Source organism: Manis javanica, chromosome 13 (genome assembly GCF_040802235.1).
Source record: "Manis javanica isolate MJ-LG chromosome 13, MJ_LKY, whole genome shotgun sequence".
Lineage (NCBI taxonomy): Eukaryota > Metazoa > Chordata > Mammalia > Pholidota > Manidae > Manis > Manis javanica.
The window spans coordinates 86,775,182-86,794,351 of record NC_133168.1 but is presented as its reverse complement, the minus strand read 5'-3'; the positions used below and the strand labels follow the sequence as shown (position 1 = coordinate 86,794,351).

The 19,170-nt window shown below is 45.8% G+C and overlaps 1 protein-coding gene across 2 annotated transcripts in view; it reads left to right on the top strand.

Annotated features, from left to right (window-relative positions):
* Window positions 1-19,170, top strand: part of CACNA1A (calcium voltage-gated channel subunit alpha1 A) — a 263,531-nt gene that overhangs the window by 50,225 nt on the left and 194,136 nt on the right. For both annotated transcript variants that reach the window (XM_037022578.2, XM_073220074.1), the window contains exon 3: window positions 15,694-15,987. In XM_037022578.2, coding sequence (XP_036878473.2) covers window positions 15,694-15,987 — 294 coding nt within the window. The remainder of the gene's footprint in view (window positions 1-15,693; window positions 15,988-19,170) is intronic.

The following is a 19,170-nucleotide window of genomic DNA, read 5'->3' as shown; positions in this document are numbered from 1 at the left end:
GCTTTAGGAGCTCACTGTGGAAACCTGTGTTCAGATAGAGGGTCTCAGATGGTCCCCACTAGGCGTTTTGTCATTCAAAATCTGGCCCCCTGTTTTTTAATTGTAAAAGTAGAGCTACCCCATTCATTTGTTAATTCATTCGACATTTCTTGAGGACTTAAAAAGCTAAATACAGCTGGTTTCTGCATTTGAGGAGTCTGAAGTGGAGAAATGGGTAAAAAGACAGTTTGTTCAGACCATATATATGTATCTGTCAAGACATTTCTTTGGCTGTATATAAAATAAAATGCTACCTTAACCCAAAGATGTCATGGCCAAGGACCTTTAGGTTTTTCTCTCTTGATCAGTCTCAAAATAGCTGCTGTAGCTCCAGACAACACATCCGCATTTCAGGCAGGAAGAAAGTTGAAAGGAGATAAAGGTCAGTTGAGAACAATGCCCTTAGTTTTCATTGACCAGCACTATTCACATGGCTATACTCCCTGTAAGGGAGCCAGGGGATGGTAGTTCTGTTTTATTTCTGGGTTCTCCAAGCTAGGGAGGACGGCATGAGTGAATACTGGGTGGGCAACTGGCTGTCTCCAAAATGCTCCATCTCAAGTGTCTATTACAGTGCCTGGAACATAGCAGAGAAACAATATCAATAATATTTGTTAAATTAATAAATATGCTAGAATATGGTGGGACTGTTACTAAAAGAAAGGTCACACAAACAAGAACAGAAGTAGAGATGAGGGCTCTAATCCAGGGCTTGGAGATGGCAGTGGGCAAAGAGGGAAAGCAGGGGATTACTTTAAGTGGGGGGAGGTAGTTAACATTTAATCTTCTCCCAGATTGAGGATTCCTCCTCAGTCTCTCCTTAAACTGCCAAATATCCTGTGCCTGCCACAACTTTGTTTTCTGGCCCCAATCCCTCTTCAGCGCTCTTAGGTGTATCTTTATGTTCAGATGATCCATGGTCTTCTAGAAGGAGAGACGAAGGAATCATGATGTTAGAGAAAATAGGTTCTCACATGAGGCAGAAAGCTTACCTTTCTTTATAGTCTCCCTGATGGCATTTTATTGGCTTTGATAGCTGTAGAAGCTTAGTTCAGGATTTTTCTGGCAAAATTCCTAGAGAGGAGGGTTTATCTGAACTACCTAATATGCAGCATTTGCAAATAATTATTAATAGATGTTTGCATTTTCATTCTTTATGGATGCTGCTGTGGGGTGGTTCTGTAATTCAAGGGGGACGTGAAAGGCAGATTGCTGTCCCTTCCAACACTACATCTCCCTCTGCCTTCTCCATCTCAGCTGATGGCAGCTCTGTCCTTAGGCTGCTCATGCCCGATTCCCCGAGGCATCCTGAATTCCTCTCATCCACTCATTCCCCATGCCCAGTCCATAAGCAACATCTGTGCTTTGCCTTTAAAATGTGTATGAATAACTCTCCATGGCTCCTACCTGGTCACAGCTCCCATCATTTCTCATTTGGACCAGTGCAATGGCCTCTTCCCTATTCTGCCAGCTTCTCCCTTCCTCTCACTCTTTTCTCGTGGCCAGCGGGAGCCTGGCACGCATGTCACAGCTCTCCTCTGCTCAGAACCCTCCATGGCTCCCGTCTCAGAATAGAAGCTGAAGTCCTTGCTGCAATCCTCGAGGCCCTGCACGATCTGCTTTCACCTATCTATCTTTCCACATCAAGCGTGTTCCTGCCTCAGGACTTTTGTATGTGCTATGCCCTCAGCTGGAATGCTCTTCCCACAGATTTTTGATGGCTCCCTTCTTCACCTTCAAGTGTCTGCCTGAATGTTACCCTAAAAGGAGGCTCCCTGAATCATCCTGTCTGTACCCCACCCACTTTTAATCCCACACCCTACTTCATGTTTCTACAACACATCTGTATTAATAAACAAATAATTGTCTATTGTTTATTTTCTCCAGTTATAATGTGAACTCTGTGAGGGCAGGGATTTGAGGCCAGGTGATTCTGGGCTTTGTCCCAGGAAGCCTAGAACAGCTCTTTAAACTTACTTGCATATCACTTCATTGTCAATAATATATATGGAATAAATAAATACATACATAAATAAATATATGAAATATTGAGCTCTTGGCTTAATAAATATATGAAAGCAGAAACATGTCCTCATGTGTTTCCAATTGCAGAACACATTTTATGGCCAATTTGGAAAGACATTGAAAATATGTGACAAGGATCTTACAAATGCAGCAGTTCCATATCTGATCCAGTATTTTTCCACACACAGGACAACAAATTTGTGTTCGGAACACCAAGACTCAGCTTTACTCATTTCCTTATTACTTTTACAAACCTCTAGTTGTGAACATTAAAAGTTTGCAGAAGGGGTATAAGTAAATAAGTAAATGTAGCCATTAAAATGATGGTTATAATATGATATTCAGTGAGAAAACGGTAGAGGAAACCTTCTCCATCCCAGAATATGCATTCCTGGAAAAAGTAGCTTGCAGTGAATCCATGGAATTAGGAATCCAGCAGGGATTTTGCCCTGTAAAGTGAAGCCAGACTTCATAAACCTAAGTTTGTTTTTGAATCGTGTTTAACAAAGCTTAAGTGATAATTGCAAATATGCTCTAATTCTTTGAATGAGCAAAGAATGAGTCAAAAGCTGGTATGTTACACGTGATTCCTATAATTTCCTTTTGAAATTGCACAGTAGATCAGTGGGACACCTCTCCTCGTATCTTGGACTTCCGCGATGTTGCCACATAGGTCATTTTTGCACACATATGCAGTCCTCATCAGTTTCCCCAGAGGGCCTTTCACTTACTTGTTTATCACTTTCTTGTCTTTTTAAACATTCTGCACTGTCTACTTGTTTTGTGCATTTCCATTGTTAGCCAGTCTGACTGTACAGGCTCCTCCCTTGTAAACGATGCCTTTTGCCTTGCAAGGGGTTCTTCCCGATTGCTTTCACTGACTTCACAAAATCCTGCTGCCTGTTGCCAAGATTTCCAATTCTCATGTTGCAATTGATTCATATCATCTCCAGTTGTATTGCTGAATTTCAAATAAACATCGACAATCAGAGATAAACATTGGCAAGCACTTTGGGCTGACGGGCTCCAAAGTGATGCTTGCGTTAGTCTGGAATGATGATTGTGAAGCTGTCCGTTCATGAGTGAGTATTTTTATGTCAGGATGACTTTTGCTTCCTTAAACTCATAGCTGCATGTATATCTGGATAATGACCCATATGATGAAGCCTCAGATGATGAGGATTTTATATATACAAAATATCTTTATAACTACCTTTATGTAGAATTAAAACATGGGTGGGGAGCAGTTAGACATGCAATAAAATACCCAGAGTTTTGGGGTAGTCATGGGATAGCTGCCTAACATTTTTTTATGTGTGGAAATGACTTTACTTTTGAAAACGTGTAAAAACAAATGATAAGAAGTTTAAAGAAAAGTCTCAGACCTATTTGGGAGGACAGGACTCTCTCTGGTAGTAAAAAATGACTTTAGGGTGGAGGCAGCAAAAGTTAGTAACATCAGCACCCAGACTCTGAGTCTATCTAACTTGCTATGTGGCTCATCTCAGTTCATCCTCAACAACCCCCAATCAAGTGAACACTGCAATTTCCCTGTTTTATATACGAACACACTGAAACCAGAGAGGTCAAGCAACTTGCCCAAGGTCACACAGCACAACCACAAGTCATGTTACCTTGTAACACATCTCTGAGCCCAGTTAAATCTCTTTCCCTTACTTCTGTTCCCCACAGGGCGATTTTGTTTGTTTGTTTGTTTTCTTGATTTGGGGTCTTAAAACACTTTGAGATGTGTTCTTAAGGGAGCATCTCAGGTATGGGAATGAAGGGATGTCTGCCTACACGGGATGAAAGCATTTTCTGCAACAAAGACAAGGACCACACTGGCGAAAGAATTAAAAAAAAACATGGAAAAGGCGTTTAATGTTCTGTCAAGTCAATCCATTATGGTTTCTCTATGGGATAATATGTGTTTGAGCTGCCTGAATAAATGCATTTATATTTCTCTCTGCATGTAATTCTTAGATGGAACTTTCCTTGGGTGTCATTGGGATCTTTTTTCTGTTACCTTTATTTGGCTGTGTCTCTGGTGGATCCTCCCTGCTTCTGCTTTCCTGATTTCTGGAGCATTCGATGCTTCCTGGGAATATGTCCTTTGGACATGAGATGTAGTTTCCTCTGCATGCAGTAAGTATTATCATCAATGCAGCCAACATTTATTATTATTGCTATTTACAGCAACCCTGCCTGGCACATTTCTTAGGGTATCATTGATCTCTTTCACGATCCCACAGGGTGTGTACTGCTCTCATCCCCATTTTGCTGATGAGAAAGCTGAGGCTCAGGGAGAGTTAGTGACAGGTCACATCCACACAGCAGTAGAACACAGCTTGGGCACAGTGTGGAGGACTGGTATTATTACTCTGTTATTGTGGCTGTGTTGTTCCTAAGTGAAGAACCTTGTCCATGGACTTCAAGGTCTTGCACTGAATCAGAGCCCAGAAGTGCAAAGATGGATTATTATCCAGATCAAGTTTCTCCAGTGTCACATGCATAACGTTAGTTTTAATGATAGGTTTTCTCTAACCTAACGTATGGAAAACGTTCTCATGTCCACCTGTCTGGAATACAAAAATTATGAATGAGATGTTTTGTGTTTGTTTTTCTCATACAAAGTCTTGGGGGTCTGGTGTATAGTTTTATGCTCCCCTCTCGATTCGGATCAGTCACATTCCAAGTGCACAGTGGCCACGGGAGGCCTGTGGCTGCATTTCGGAGAGTGTGCAGTGCATCCAGATGTTTTGACACGCCATCCTGGGATTTTTCTGTTACACGGTGAACCTGGGGTAGGGCACGTGTACTGCAGGGGGCCCCTGATTTACGCTCGGCTTTTATCCTACAAGCTCCCCAAATTATTTTTGAAGAAGGAAGGAAGAAAAACATAGAGAACAAGAGAGGGAAGCAGGGAGAGGAGGGGACGAGCAGGGAAAGGGGAAGGAGGAGGAGGAGCAGGAAGAGGAGAGGAAGGAAGGAGGGATGGAGGGGTTTTCCTTCTGCCTAAACACTTTGAAATGGCTCACAGAATCTGTCCAGCTCCATGCCTTAGTTTGGGTTCCCCATAGAACCATATCCGGAAGCAAGGATTCGACTGGTTTTGGGGAAGATGCCGGGACTCACTGGCAGAGAGGCAGGAAAGGGACCAACAAGTTACCCCGGAGCAACTAGGACTCAGTACCGGTGGAGACCGCTGGGGGCGGCAGAGAGCACGTGCCTCAGCGTGCCCACCCCTAGGAACCAGGGAGGGCGCTTATCCACGACTTCATCAGTCACGGGTTGAATGAAGGCTGTTCTTCAGGAGCGTTTATTTCCTAGCATCCCAGTCTGCTGAGTGGACACTCCGGTGGCCAGAGAACGCCCCCCAGGGGCTGCCCGTAGGAAGCGGGGAAGCGGTAAGGTCAAGGCTGGACAGTGCCAACCCCATGCGTGACACACCTGTCTTCTCACCACTCACAAGTTTTCTTTTTCATGCCAAGCCCGCCTTTACTTGAAGAGCGATAACTTTGTGACAGTCGGGGTGCCATATGGGACATGAGATTATTTAGCTGTTGTCATCTCAGTGACAGAAAAAGCAGAACAGCTATAGAAGGACATCGCAGATGTATGCATATATTTACATGTAACCTCGTGAACACGTGTGTGTTCCCATTCATGTTGTCACCAAGCTTAACTCTTACCACTTTCTCTGTTGTTGTGTGTGTGTGCTTTCCCTGCCCTCTTTTTTAGTCATTGGGCAAAACAGAAGAAAATAAAAGGAGTAACTCCATGTTTTCCGAGGCAGCAATGCTGCTGTGATTCTAACCAGATGACAGGCTCAGACAGCCCCGGCCCGCCTCCATCTCTGTCCACAGCCCCTCTCCCTTTCTCTGACTATTGGGAAATCGTTTGTATCGGTCTATGCTTTACCTTTGTTTCTTCCTGGAAATGCGAGCCAACGTTTTTATATTTTCATGCATTCTTTTTCTCTCATAAAATGTTTCACATTCCGCACTTCTCTACAACTTACCCTTTTTCCTTATCGAGGCAATGGGTCTCTGTCTCGACCTGTCTTGGTTGCTGAGACAGTGAACAAGATAGGTGGGGCCCTGAGGTCCCAGAACTCAAAACCCTAAGGGGCATGATAGGACTTCACAAGAGGAAACGTCTTTCCAGTGAATTCCAGAAGCCGTGTGTTTCAGATGTTTTGACTGAAGCTGGGGCTGCCTCTCCCAGAGTTAAACAATCCCTTTGAGATAGTAAAGGAATCCCCAGGGGGCATGCATTTCAAATAAAAGTGATCAATCCATAGCCCACACCCCCACCACCTTCTTCCTCTATCAGGTTCTCAGACTCAGGGCCACTATCCGCCTGCTCTTATCACCCCAGGTACCAGACAACCAGGGGCAGCCCCAGGCCCCGGAGCCCTGGAATTATTCAGACTAGCCAATCCAAGCCTGCTTACCTTCCCTCGCCTGCTCCTTTTTGCAGAACCACAAGAAAGGCCCTTGCCCACATTTTCTCTTTGCTCCCTCTGACTGCTGACCAGCCCTGGTGCTTCCCAGTGTGGCCCCGTATGCCATGGTGTGTTTCCTCCTCCTGGCATATGTGAGAACACAGTATTTTTTTTTATAGAAGTCATTGCCCGATCTAATGGCCTTGCCATAACTGAATTACAATAAAACCTACATTTTTTAATTAAAATTTTTTTATTGAACTATAGTTGATACACAATATTACATTGATTTCAGTTGTACAACATAGTGATTTGACAATTACATACATTATGAAATGCTCACCACGGTAAGTGTAGGTACCATCTGTCACCATGCATAGATATTACAGTATTATTGACTATATTCCGTATGCTGTACTTCCATCCATGACTTATTTATTTTATAATTGGAAGTTTATACCTCTTTATCCCTTTAACCTATTTCATCTGTTCCCCTCCCCATCTTCCCCTATGGTACCAGTTGGGTCTCTTTGTTTATGCATTTATTTTGTTTTGTTTGTTCTTTCTATTTTTTTAGACTCCATGCATGAGTGAAATCATATGGTATTTGTCTTTCTCTGACTTTTTTCACTGAGCATAATACCCTCTAGATTCATCCATGTTGTCACAAATGGCAAGATTTCATTCTTTTTTATGGCTGAATAATCTGCCATTGTATACATGTGCCGCATCTTCTTTATCCATTCATCTATCGATGGACACTTAGGTTGCTTCCGTATCTTGGCTATTGTAAATAATGCTGCAGTGAACACAGGGGTGCCTGTATCTTTTTGAATTAGTGATTTCATTTTCTTCTGGTAAATTCCTAGAAGTGGAATTCCTTGGTCATATGGTATTTCTATTTTTAGTTTTTCAAGGAAATTCCATACAGAATAAAACATACTATTTAAAACAATAAAGGCCCAACGCAGGATGTCAGCGCTGTCATCCTTGTCACCTCCCTTCTCGTTTCCTGTCAATCACTCCCGCCACAGAGCCTCTTTGCTGCGCTTTAGACATGCCAGTCACCATCCTCACGCGGCCCCACTGTTGATGTTTCTTCTGCCTGCAGCCCTCCTCCCCGCCGGCATCTGCATCCCTGTTCCTTCTTTCCTCGGGTTTCTGCTTAAATGTCACCTTCTCAGAACGGTCTTTCCGAAATAACTGCCCCTGCTCTACTGTCTGATCCCATACCTGCTCCATTTTCCTTACAAGCACGATCTCTACCTGACAGAAGATCGATCCACCCCAGTTCACTCATTTTTTTTCTGGTTCCTCTGCCCTAAACCACGAGTTTCTTATTTGTTCTATTCCAGGCTCTATCTATTCCTGGGGCCTGGGATAGGGCCTGATACATAATAGATGTCCAATAAACACTTGTCGAATTAATGAATAAATGAATAGCTCATGCTGATCGTTGTTCTCAAGCATTCCAGGTGAAACAATGCATTGGATTCTGTCGCCTGTGACTTTATCTCCAGGTGTGGTAAAACTTGTTATTTTTCAAGTTGAGGAGACCTCAACCAGCTCTCAATCAAGAAAAAGCAAGATGGGGGTTTCCAAGGGCAGACGGAATTCATTTGATTAAATTTCCCTTGCTAACTTCTCAGGATACACATGAATATATAAGTAAGCATTTAATCAAGCTCCTGACTGAACAGAGGGTTAGATGCTGAATATCATCTGTAATTGCCTGAGAATATAGTAAGCTTGAGTACTTTTGTTTCCATAATTAAATGTGAGGTTCTTGTCGCAATGTAGATCAGGAATATTTCAAGTAGTTTATATGAAAAGAATGTTTTTTTCCGTTTGGAAAAGTTCAAATACATACAAAAGAAGAGAGAATAGAATGATAATACTCATATCCCTATCTCCATCTTCAATAATTATTATCCTTCAATAACATCTTGTGTGGCTGCATCCCAACCTCTAACATAACCTGACTTTGCTCATTAAGGCAAATCTTTCATTCACTTAAACATAACCCTGAACTATGTTAAAGCAAATCTCAGACATCATATGATTTCTTCTGTAAATAATATGCACTTCTAAGAGCTAAGGATCCTAAAGCCACTGTGGAAAATGCTATGGCAATTCCTCAGAAAGTTCAACATAAAATTACCAATCGTATCCTGCATTCCATTTCTGGGTGGGAATCACCCCCAAAGAATTGAAAGCAGGAACTCAAAGGGGTAGTTGCACATCCATGTGCATAGAAGCACTGTTGACAAGAACCAAAAGTGGAAACAGCCCCAGGGTCCATTAACAGATGAATGGACGCACAAAAATGGTGTATCTGAACAGTGGAACATTATTCAGCCTTAAAAGGAAGGACGTTCTGACACCTGCTACAAGGTGGATGAAGTTTAAGGACATTGTGCTGAGTGAAATAAGCCAGGCACAAAAGGATAAATATTGTATGGTTCCACGCAGATGAGATCCTTAGAGGGATCACATCCCTAGAGACTGGAAGTGCGTGGTGGTGGGGCCAGGGGTTGAGGGAGGCCGTGGGGAGTTAGTGTATCATGGGGACAGATTTCAGTTGGGGAAGATGAGAAAGTCCTGGACACGGATGTTGGGAATGGTTGCACAACAATGTGAATGTACGTAATGCCACTGAGCCATGCCCTGAGAAATGGTTAAGATGGTAAATTTCACTACGTGTACTTTATCATATACAAAAAGGCTGACTCATTTGAAAAACCATGACCATAAGGCCATTATCATATCTGTGGCAGAACCAGGGTGGTATTTTTCAGTCCTCATCCTGCTTTGCGTTCAGCAGCCTTTGACTGGTTTTTGGTGGATATAAGTTTTCTTCTTTTGGGTAAATCAGGGAGCACCATTGCTGAATCATAGGGTAAAAGTTTAGTTTTGCCAGGAACCTCAAAGCTGTCTTCCAAAAGGGCTTCACCATTTTGCATTCCCAGCAGCAATGAATGAGCATACCTGTCACCCCACATCCTTGTCTGCATTTAATGTTGTCAGTGTTCCGGTTTTGGGCCATTCTAACAGGTGTGTAGTGGTAGCTCATTGTTGTGTTAATTTGTGTTTCCCTGACGCCATATGATGTAGGGGATCTTTTCATGTGTTATTTACAGTCTGTGTGTCTTCTTTGTCCAGGTTAAGGTCTTTGGCCCATTTAAAAATCAGGTGTGTGTTATTGTTGAGTTTTAAGAATTCTTCGTATATTTTAGACAACAGTCCTTTATCAAATACGCTTTTTGCAAACATTTTACCCCAGTCTGTGGCATGTCTTTTTATTCTCTTGACAGCGTCTTTTGCAGAGTTGGAAAAATTTTAATTTTAATCAAGTCTAACTTTTGATTTGTTCCTAAGGTCATTAGCTTTTCCTTCTGTGTAATTTTTTAGGAGTTTTACAGGTTTTTTAATTTTATATTTAGGTCTGTGATCCATTTTGAGTTAATTATTGTGCAGTGTGTAAGATCTATGGTTAGGTTCTTCTTTTTTTTTTTGCCTGCAGATGTCCAGTTGTTCCAGCATCATTTTTGTTGAAAAGTCCATTTTTTCCCCACTGCATTTCCTTTGCTCCTTTGTCAAAAATCAGTTGACTGTATGTTTGTGGGTCTATTTCCGGGATCTCTTTCTGTTCCGTTGACACAGCTGGCTATTCTTTCACCAGTACCATGCTGTCTTGATTACTGGAGCTTTACCCCAAGCCCTGAAGTCAGGGAGTGTCAGTCTTTCTTTTCCTTCATTAGTGTTCTTTGTTCTTTTCCTTAAGTAGTGTTTACACTGGCTAATCTGGGTTTTTCCCTCTCCGTGTCAACTTTAGCATCAGTTTGTCAATATGGTAAATTTCACAAAAGCACTGGCTGCAGTTTTGATCGGGCTTACACTGAAGCTAAGTCAAGTTTGGAAGAAGTGGCATCTTGACAATATTAAGTGTTTCTATCCATGATCATGAAATATCTCTCCGGACTATAATTATATTTAAAAATCCATTTTGTGACCATTTCTTGACTGCTTATTATGTGTTGGCCACTGTACCAAGTGCTTAACTGCCTGATCTCAGTTAATCCTTACAAGAACCTGTGGGGGTATGTCTCCATTTCACATGAGGAAGCTGAGGCTCAGAGAGGTTGAGAACTTTTCCAAAAGCACACAGCTAGGAGGTGCTACAGTTAGGATTTGAACCCATCCAGAATTAGGCTTTGTCTCCTTTGTTTTTGGAAATCTGCACGGTATATACTGCTCTGCGACGCTGTGCCTGGAGTCACTGCCACAGTCTGTCTCCAGACTCACTCTTGACTGCCTAAATTTTGACCTGCAAATGTCTGGATTATCAGATTTGGGTTTTGCCATTTATACTCTCCTTCCAAAGATCTTGGTACTCATTCCTCAACTGGTATCCAGCCCAGAAGGCAGAGACCAAATGTTTCCTGGCTGATCCGTTCTTGCAACTCAACATGATTGGATTAGCTGGTAATTGTTTTAGCAGCCACATGAATGTGATTTGCAGTTATTTATTGGGGCATTTATTTCAGAGATGCTAGCCCTGTTCAATTGAATAACATTCTCAATGTCTGTATGGTAATGCTGCTGCTGATTGATAAATTAAACTTCCAGCTGGCAAATGTGTTAAAGAATAGAACCAATGGCGGAGACTGATTTCTAGAGGCCTGTTGTTAGACTGCTTCTGTCTGTGATGCTAATGAAATTCTAAATCTTTCTACCTGGTCAACATTAGTAATTTAGATCAATGGGGGGCAAGGAACTACCTACTGCCATCATTTGAGGAGTCTTTTAAGATTTCATGCCCATCCATCCCTACTTGCTAGGTAATATAGCAAGATTCTACTATTAGAGATTCATTCCTTTGGCTAAATAAGTTTTTGTTCTTCGTAAAGTGAATCCAGAAGAATGATGTACTTGGAGCCCGGTCATACTTTAGGGTTCAAGACTTGAGTTCTTTCTGGAAAAGAGAGATTGAGCAATTGAGGGTGTTGGAGGACTTGGGAAGATGCCAAGGAAGGAGAGGTGTACTCCAACATATTAAATTTCATAGTGAGGTAAGCTTAAGGAATGCCATTTCTTGAAAGGGGAGGGTAGACTCTTCTACCACCTTGATTAGGAGTGGGGGGCAGCATTTGGAAATGTTTATGGGCATCTTTGCATGTCACAAGACTGGGGGTGCTGTTGACATTTAATGGGCATGTGCTAGAGATGCTAAAATAGCCTGGAATGCACAAGAATTATTCCATCAAAAATGCCAGTGACACCCCATTGATAACTCAAGAGAATGCCAAGAGAGGGTTGATAACTCTGCCCCTTCCAGAACAGTGATTGCCAAACCTGGCTGTACCCCCAAGGACTTGCCAAAGGAAAATCAGGGAAGAGGGAGGGCTCAGGAATCAGAATTTTAACAACACTTTGCTGGCAGTTGTGATATGCAACGAGCTTGTCTGCTGTTAGTCAGGAGTTAGAGAATTTGGGAAGATTGTTCTTTGTCTTCTGGTAAAAAGGAGACCAGAGTTTGTTGTAGGGGCTTTCCCTGTCAAAATACGCAGTGAGAATTCTCGCAGGTCACCATGACAAATGGGGTCATCTGGGATCTATATTCAGAAAGCAATGCAGACATTTTCTATTGACATATAGCGCACACAGATAACTGCACGACTAATGGGTGTACAGTGCAATGTACAAAATTTACAAAGTGAACACAACTGTGTATTACCACCCAGATCGAGAAGCTTCCGAGAGGATCCTCTAGTGCCAGTTGTTTCTCTATCCTCAAGGTGACCACTGCATTGATTTTTTATAGCACAAATGCATTTGCCCATCTTTGAACTGTATACAACAGGTATTACACACCATGTTCTAGTGTGTATCTGGCTTCTCTGATTCAGCATCATGGTTGTGAGATTGACCCATACAATTTCCTCCTCTTTTCCGTGGACGTACATCCTCATTCCTCCTGGGGGTGTACTGGAAAGTGCCAGGGCTAGGTCACAGGGTATTCGAATGTTCAGCCTTGGCAGAAATGGCTGGTTTCCTGGTGCGGTTGTACCAAATCACTCGCTTAACGGAATAGGAGAGTCGGAAGTGGTTTCAGACCCATGTCAGTGAATAGTAAGATTTTAAACTTCTCTCAGCCTCAGTGATTTCATCTGTAAAGTAGGGCTTCTGGGAAGACTCAATAGAAGCTTTACACTGGTAAGGACTTATATCAGAGAGGTCACTCTTTCCTGAAAAGCTCTGGGGGTTTTAGAAATCTCTGCAGGTAATGCTCATGCTACTAAACTCAACAGTCTTCTCCAGAAAAATCCATGGAAACAAGTTACATGTAAGTGCACCTTGCACGATACAGTCATCTTCCATGACTGGCTGTTTACATTCAAGCACATGGGAGTACTTCACGTTTCACTGAATTAGTTGTTACTCGCCTTTGAGATGTGAGACAGCATCAAGTACAAGAATGATTAGTATTTGTCCAGAATCCCATACAACCCATCTCTTTGCAAGTCTGATCACTTTTGGTTTAGTCAGTTTGTCCATTCCTTAACAAGTTAGAAAATCTCCACGGTGCTGTCAGCAACCTGTAAAGGCTGATTCATAAGCACAGAATGGGGAACTTACATAAAGACATATCTTTTCTAGAATGTTCCAAATGATCCCAAATATCAACGGGGGTGGGGACTTTAGCTAGTTAAAGGTTGAAAAAATATTTGCCTTCATTCACTCCTCCCCATTCCCCTGCCTTCCAGTCTATACATATTGCTTTGCAAAAAACTCAGTGGTATCTTGGTATATCCACTTTGGAAGACAGGTTGGTGACAAGACCTGAAGACCTGAAGACATGAACCTGTGACCCAGAAATTCCACACCTAGGGCTTATGGACACCATGCTTATAAAGCATCAAGAGTATTCCAGGTGTGACTATTTAAGACTCCAACAGGAAACAAGCCCCAATGTCCACAAACAGAATAATGGGTGCATTGTAGCCATTTCTTTCAATGAAATGCTAAATATTAGTGGAAGTGAATCCATCACACCTACGGGTGACAAAAACAGATGAATCTTAAAGATTGTTGAACCAAATAAATCAGACATCACAGGATACAAACTGTATGATTCTATTTATATAAAACCCCCAAAGATGCAAAGAGGAACTAACTGTATTGTTAGGAATTCACAATAAGGTAATAAAAATATAAAGAAAAGCAAGGTTATTAAAAGCAGAATAGTGTTTATTGCTGGGAGGGGGGGTAAGAAGCGCGGGGGCGCGCGCGCGCGTGCGTGTATGTATGTGTGTGTGTTTCTGGGGAGCTCGCAATGTCCTGTTTCTAACCCTGAATTTGAGGGTTAGTTTCCAGAATGTCCATTTCACAGCATTTTCTTAAACTACACATTCATGCTTTAGGCATCTTTGTATTTATTCAATTTCACTGTATAAGAAGGGGAATGAATGGCTCTGGGGAGCAGTGAGCACCGACCACCCAGAAGCCTTATCCAGCCAACTAGGATCTAGTTTTCTGCTCCTGACAGTTAAGATTTACCACCTCCGCGGTCTTCTCAAAGATGGGTTACATGTTTTCTTCCGGCCTCTGTGATTTGAAACTTTGACAGAAGAACCCCTCCCAACACCATTCTCCTTAAAAACCCGTCTTTTGCAAAATAGACCAAATATGTTTAGAAATGGTCTAATCGCTCCTCTGGATCCCCTTCTCTATCTATCGTTCGGTGTCTTCCTCTCTCCTCCTTGCATGATGCTGGAGGCGTCCGGTGGTCTGCAACCGAGACGGAACCCGTTGGAAAAGAAGGTTTCCTCCCAGAGGAGGGAGGAAGCTGGCGTCCCGACCTCCCCCTGCCTCCCGACCATCCCGTTCTCACATCTCCCGCACAAACTCCGCTGAGCCCCCGTCCCCTCGCGCCTCGGCGATTGGTCGCGGGCCATCATGTGTCCACACTGGGTGGGTCTTTCTCCCGTGAAACTCATCAATCGCTCCGCTTTGGGGCTTCGCCGGCCTGTGGTTCTGACCTTTGCCCCCATTTCTCCCCTTCCTTCCTCTTTCCCCACCCCCTCCACACCAGTCTTATTTTAGCAAAACCCAGAGAAGCAGGAGGAGGCGGCCCGGGGGGCGGTGGAGGGCGGGGGTAGCGCCAGGCATTGCAGCACCGGGGAGCAGCTATAGAGCGGCTAAGCCAACGGCATATACCTCTCCCTCTCCTTTTTACCCCCCTGTTGGGCATTTTCAGGATTTCATTGCTGCAGTTTAACCCCAAAATGAGGCACGGTTGAGCAAAAGCCTGCGCGCACACGCACACTCACACTCCGTGAGCAGAAGAGGCAGCTGCTGGTGATTCAGGAAGAAAAAAAAATATCACCGGGACCTGCGGCTTCAAGACTCCTTAAGAGCCCGTCGGAGCGTTTACCTTCCTTCTCCCCTCCTTTCCCTTCCCGTTAATATTCTTTCTTTTAATTTTTTTTTTTTTGGCTGCAGATGTCTCCGCATTTTTAAGGTCTAGGAACTCAAGCCAAACAGAAAGGGGGTTCTTTTTTTTCTTTAATTTGGGGGCTGCCCTCCCCCCCAGCAAAGACCCGATTTTTATTTTCTTATTTTGAAATTAAAAAAAAAAATGTCTTTAAGGGGCCGAGCGCACTCCTTTTGCAAGATGCCAGCCTGACCCGGACCTCGGAGGAATTTGAAGCTTCCACTGCGTCCCGGGGTGGGGGGGTGGGAGCGTCCTTTGCGATCCGCGTCTTAAAGGGGGTGTGCGTTTTTTTTTTTCTCCCCGAAGTGGGTGGACTGGGGATTGCCTGGATTCCTTCCTCGGTTTATTTTTTGCCTCGCTTCCCTCTCCCCGCCCCCCGCCCCGGCCCCCGCGCCCCGCCCCCGCGCCTCCTCCCGCCCCTCCTTCCCCGGGGTCAGCCAGGAAGATGTCCCGAGCTGCCGCTATCCCGGGCCGGGGCCGGGCAGCCGCCGTGTGAGCCCCCGACCCGAGGCGCCGAGCCGCCGCCGCCCGATGGGCTGGGCCGTGGAGCGTCTCCGCAGCCGCAGCGCCAGCCGCCGTCTTCCCAGCCCCGGCAGCCTCAGCATCAGCAGCGGCGGCGGCGGCGGCGGCGGCGTCTTCCGCATCGTTCGCCGCAGCGTAACCCGGAGCCCTTTGCTCTTTGCAGAATGGCCCGCTTCGGAGACGAGATGCCGGCCCGCTACGGGGGAGGAGGCTCCGGGGCAGCCGCCGGGGTGGTCGTGGGCGCCGGAGGCGGGCGAGGAGCCGGGAGCAGCCGGCAGGGCGGGCAGCCCGGGGCGCAAAGGATGTACAAGCAGTCAATGGCGCAGAGAGCGCGGACCATGGCCCTCTACAACCCCATCCCCGTCCGACAGAACTGCCTCACGGTCAACCGGTCTTTATTCCTCTTCAGCGAGGACAACGTGGTGAGAAAATACGCCAAAAAGATCACCGAATGGCCATATCCTTTGCCCGATGCCCGGCGGCTGCGCCTCCCCCTCCTCCCTCCGAGCTTCCCCCTTCCAGGCTGGGAGAGAGACCCGGGGGTTGATGGGAGGTGGGGGGGTCTTCCCGGGGTTGGGAGAGGGGCACCGGGGAAGAGTGCGGAGCGCCTCTCTGCTCCAAGCTGGGTTGAGCTACTGTGGAGGCTTGGGGTGGGGGCGCCCGGGGAGTGGATTCCTCCCAAGGACCCATTTCATGGTGAGGGCCGGGCTCTGGGGTCGCACAGGGGCCTTGGGGGTGGCGGGCTTCAGAGCCAGTTACATAGGCATCGGAGTTCTCCCGAATGAGCACCGCCTGTGGCCAGGGGGACCCTGGGGGCCTTGACTGGGTTGCCCCAGCCGCCCCTCACTGGGACCCGGGGCATCCTCCAGAATGAGAGCCCAGTCCCAGCTGCCCGGCCTCTCCACTTCTGCCTTCCTCGAGGTGGGGGCCCCACGCTCAGGACAAGGCGCTTAGGGGTTCCCAGGGCCAAGAGCAAGTGGAGGAACATGTGGCCTTCACACTGAGGGGCCAGCACTGGCCAGAGTTAATATCCCAGGGTGGGCCACCAGACTGGATCTGGGGAAGGCAGTGAAGGGCTGGGCACACTTACTCTCCCCCATGTCTCCTCAGGGACCTCACCATCTTTTGGGGTGTAGGAAGCACACTGTGTGCCCCATCTCGGGCCCTCACCTGGAAGATCCAGGTGGGCTATTTGAATAAGAAGGGACAAGAGAAAATGAGAAGGTGGTTCCTCCTCGGTACTGGGTCAGGCCTTGGAATGGATTTGGCTTCTCCCACCCTAGGGAGCCGGGAGGGGACACCACGAGAATCAGCATCCGTGTGGACATCTTGGGCAGGTAAATGCCTTTTTTTTTTTTTAAATCAAAAGACCCAGAGGAAGAAGGTGAAGACCACGTTTTCCTCTATTGAGATGCTATCAAAATGCAGACCTCCTGTTATTTCTTTAAATACGTGCCTGCTTGAAATAAACCTTGAGGAGGGCTTAACATCTGTTGAGATGTAGGCAGGCAAGGATGGGTAATTAGTCGGGCTTTCTAGCAGTTATCTAAGCATGACCCAGATTCCAAGTGGGGGGATGCACCCTGCCCCCCAGGCTGACTGGCCACTGGGCCATGCCCAAATGTGCTGTTCCTGGGCTCTGTTCCAACTGGCTGCTCTCAGTGTAAAAATGGACAGGGCTGGTGGGCCCCTGGGGCTCTGCACTGAGCCCCATTCCTTTTGTGTATGGTTTTGACTATTAATATACTCAACAGAGTTGGGCCATGGGTGTTCCTGGGTTGCTTATTTGAGGAGACGAGTGGCTGGTGGAGTCACTTTTGAGGGGCTCAAAATTGAGCAAGCTTTGGCTTCTGGGTGCTGAAGTTGTAACGGCTCTGAGGTCTCTGAGTGTGTGAACAGTCTACTTTGAGGGTGGTGACAATGCAAAGGTTCAGCTGGAGTCTTTTGGAAGGGTGTACCCCTAACCACAGTGTCATCTTCATTGGTGCCCAAGGCAGGCGCCAAGTCTCTGCCTCTTCAATTCCTACCTCATGAAGATCCGTTGAAATGCTCGGGTCTTGTGGTCACTCCCCCTACAACCCCTCCAAGCCAGGGGACATGCTGGGGGGGCTTGGAGGATGGCAAGGTGTCAGTGTGTGTATGCTCAGAGAACTCCAGGGGGTGTCCAGAAACAATGCACTGAACTGACAGGTTTCTGCATTGCAAGTGGCTTTAGATCACCTTCTGGAGCCTGGATTTGGAGTCTTCTAAGAGGAAAGGAAGAAGGTGGGGATCCTAATGTGTCCTTAGGTCACCCTGGTCCAGCCCAGATCCTGCAGATAGAAGGTTTGGAGGGAGGGAGGGGATTGCCAGCAGGCTCCCTTGGAAGCAGGAATCTCTCAGGATGGATGCTGGTGAACTGGGAGCGTTAGTTGGTACTGTGGGCTTTCTTACTCTTAGAAGCTTTGTGATGGGTTTGTGCATTTTGCTCTCTGCAGACGGTGTTTGTTCTCTCTTTGGCCCGAGGCAGCAAACACATTCTACAGCCCCAGTGGAGGGGAAAGCGCTCCATCCCCCTGTCTATCACTTAGCGCGGTCATCTGGGTGTGGGGGGAGGGGTGAGAGGGGAACAGTCCGAGAGCTGAGGGGCTGGATCAGGGAAGTCAGGCCAGGCTGAGGAGACCGGTTTTGTGCAAAATGCCAAGAAGTGAGAACATGGACTTATGTATTCAAATACTTCTGCCATTAAAAATAGATGTGCTTAAGTACTCATTCTGAACTTCTGGAATACGTCTAATACACGTACAGGAATGTACACAAGTCGAGCCCAGCTTAGTATGTGTTCACAAAGTGAGCACAGCCACACAGCCAGCACCCCCTCCCCCAAAACCTTTTCATGCCCCCTTCTGGCCACTCCCCTGACAAGGATGATAGCTGCCCCAACTTCTAACCCCACATTTTGTTCATTTTGTCTCCTTTGACCCGCCTGTGAATGGAGTCAGAGGCTACGCTCCCTTGTGTCTGGCATCTTATGTTCAACAGTGTCTGTGAGATTCAGCCATGTTGCTGTCAGCACTTGGAAGCTGTTCCTTCTCATTACTGTGTAGTATTTTATGGTGTGATTCTACCACCATGTACTTACCTGCTCTCCTGTGGAGGGCCATCTGGGTAGTTTCCAGATTGTGCTGTTAGAAGCATTCTTGTATATGTCTTCTGTTGAACTTTTATTATTATTTTTTTGCACTTCAGCTGGGCCTATACCTAGGAGCGGAATTGCCTCTTGCCATTCTTCGATGTGTGTGTGGCGGGACGTGTATTTGGAAGAAGTGTTTACTAAGGGTTGTGGGGGAATGGGGGAAGCAGGTTTCTAACCCACGTGGAGGAGTGAGTGAATGTTCTGTGAACTTGGCTGTAAGGGTGTTACTTCCAAAGGCAAATCCCAGCAGGGCGCGCTGGGAGAGGACACAGCCTTGCCCTCCCCACACTCATGGGTACTTTGCCCGCGTGATTCCTTAGCCTTCTTCACACCCTTCCCGCTCAACCTGCAGTGGCTCAGGAAGCCAGAAATAAGAGTTGAGCATTCTCATTAATTTTAGTTTTCTCTTCCTAAGTAAGGAAACCTAGATGGAAGTCTTTGATATTCATATTTACCTCGCTGCCT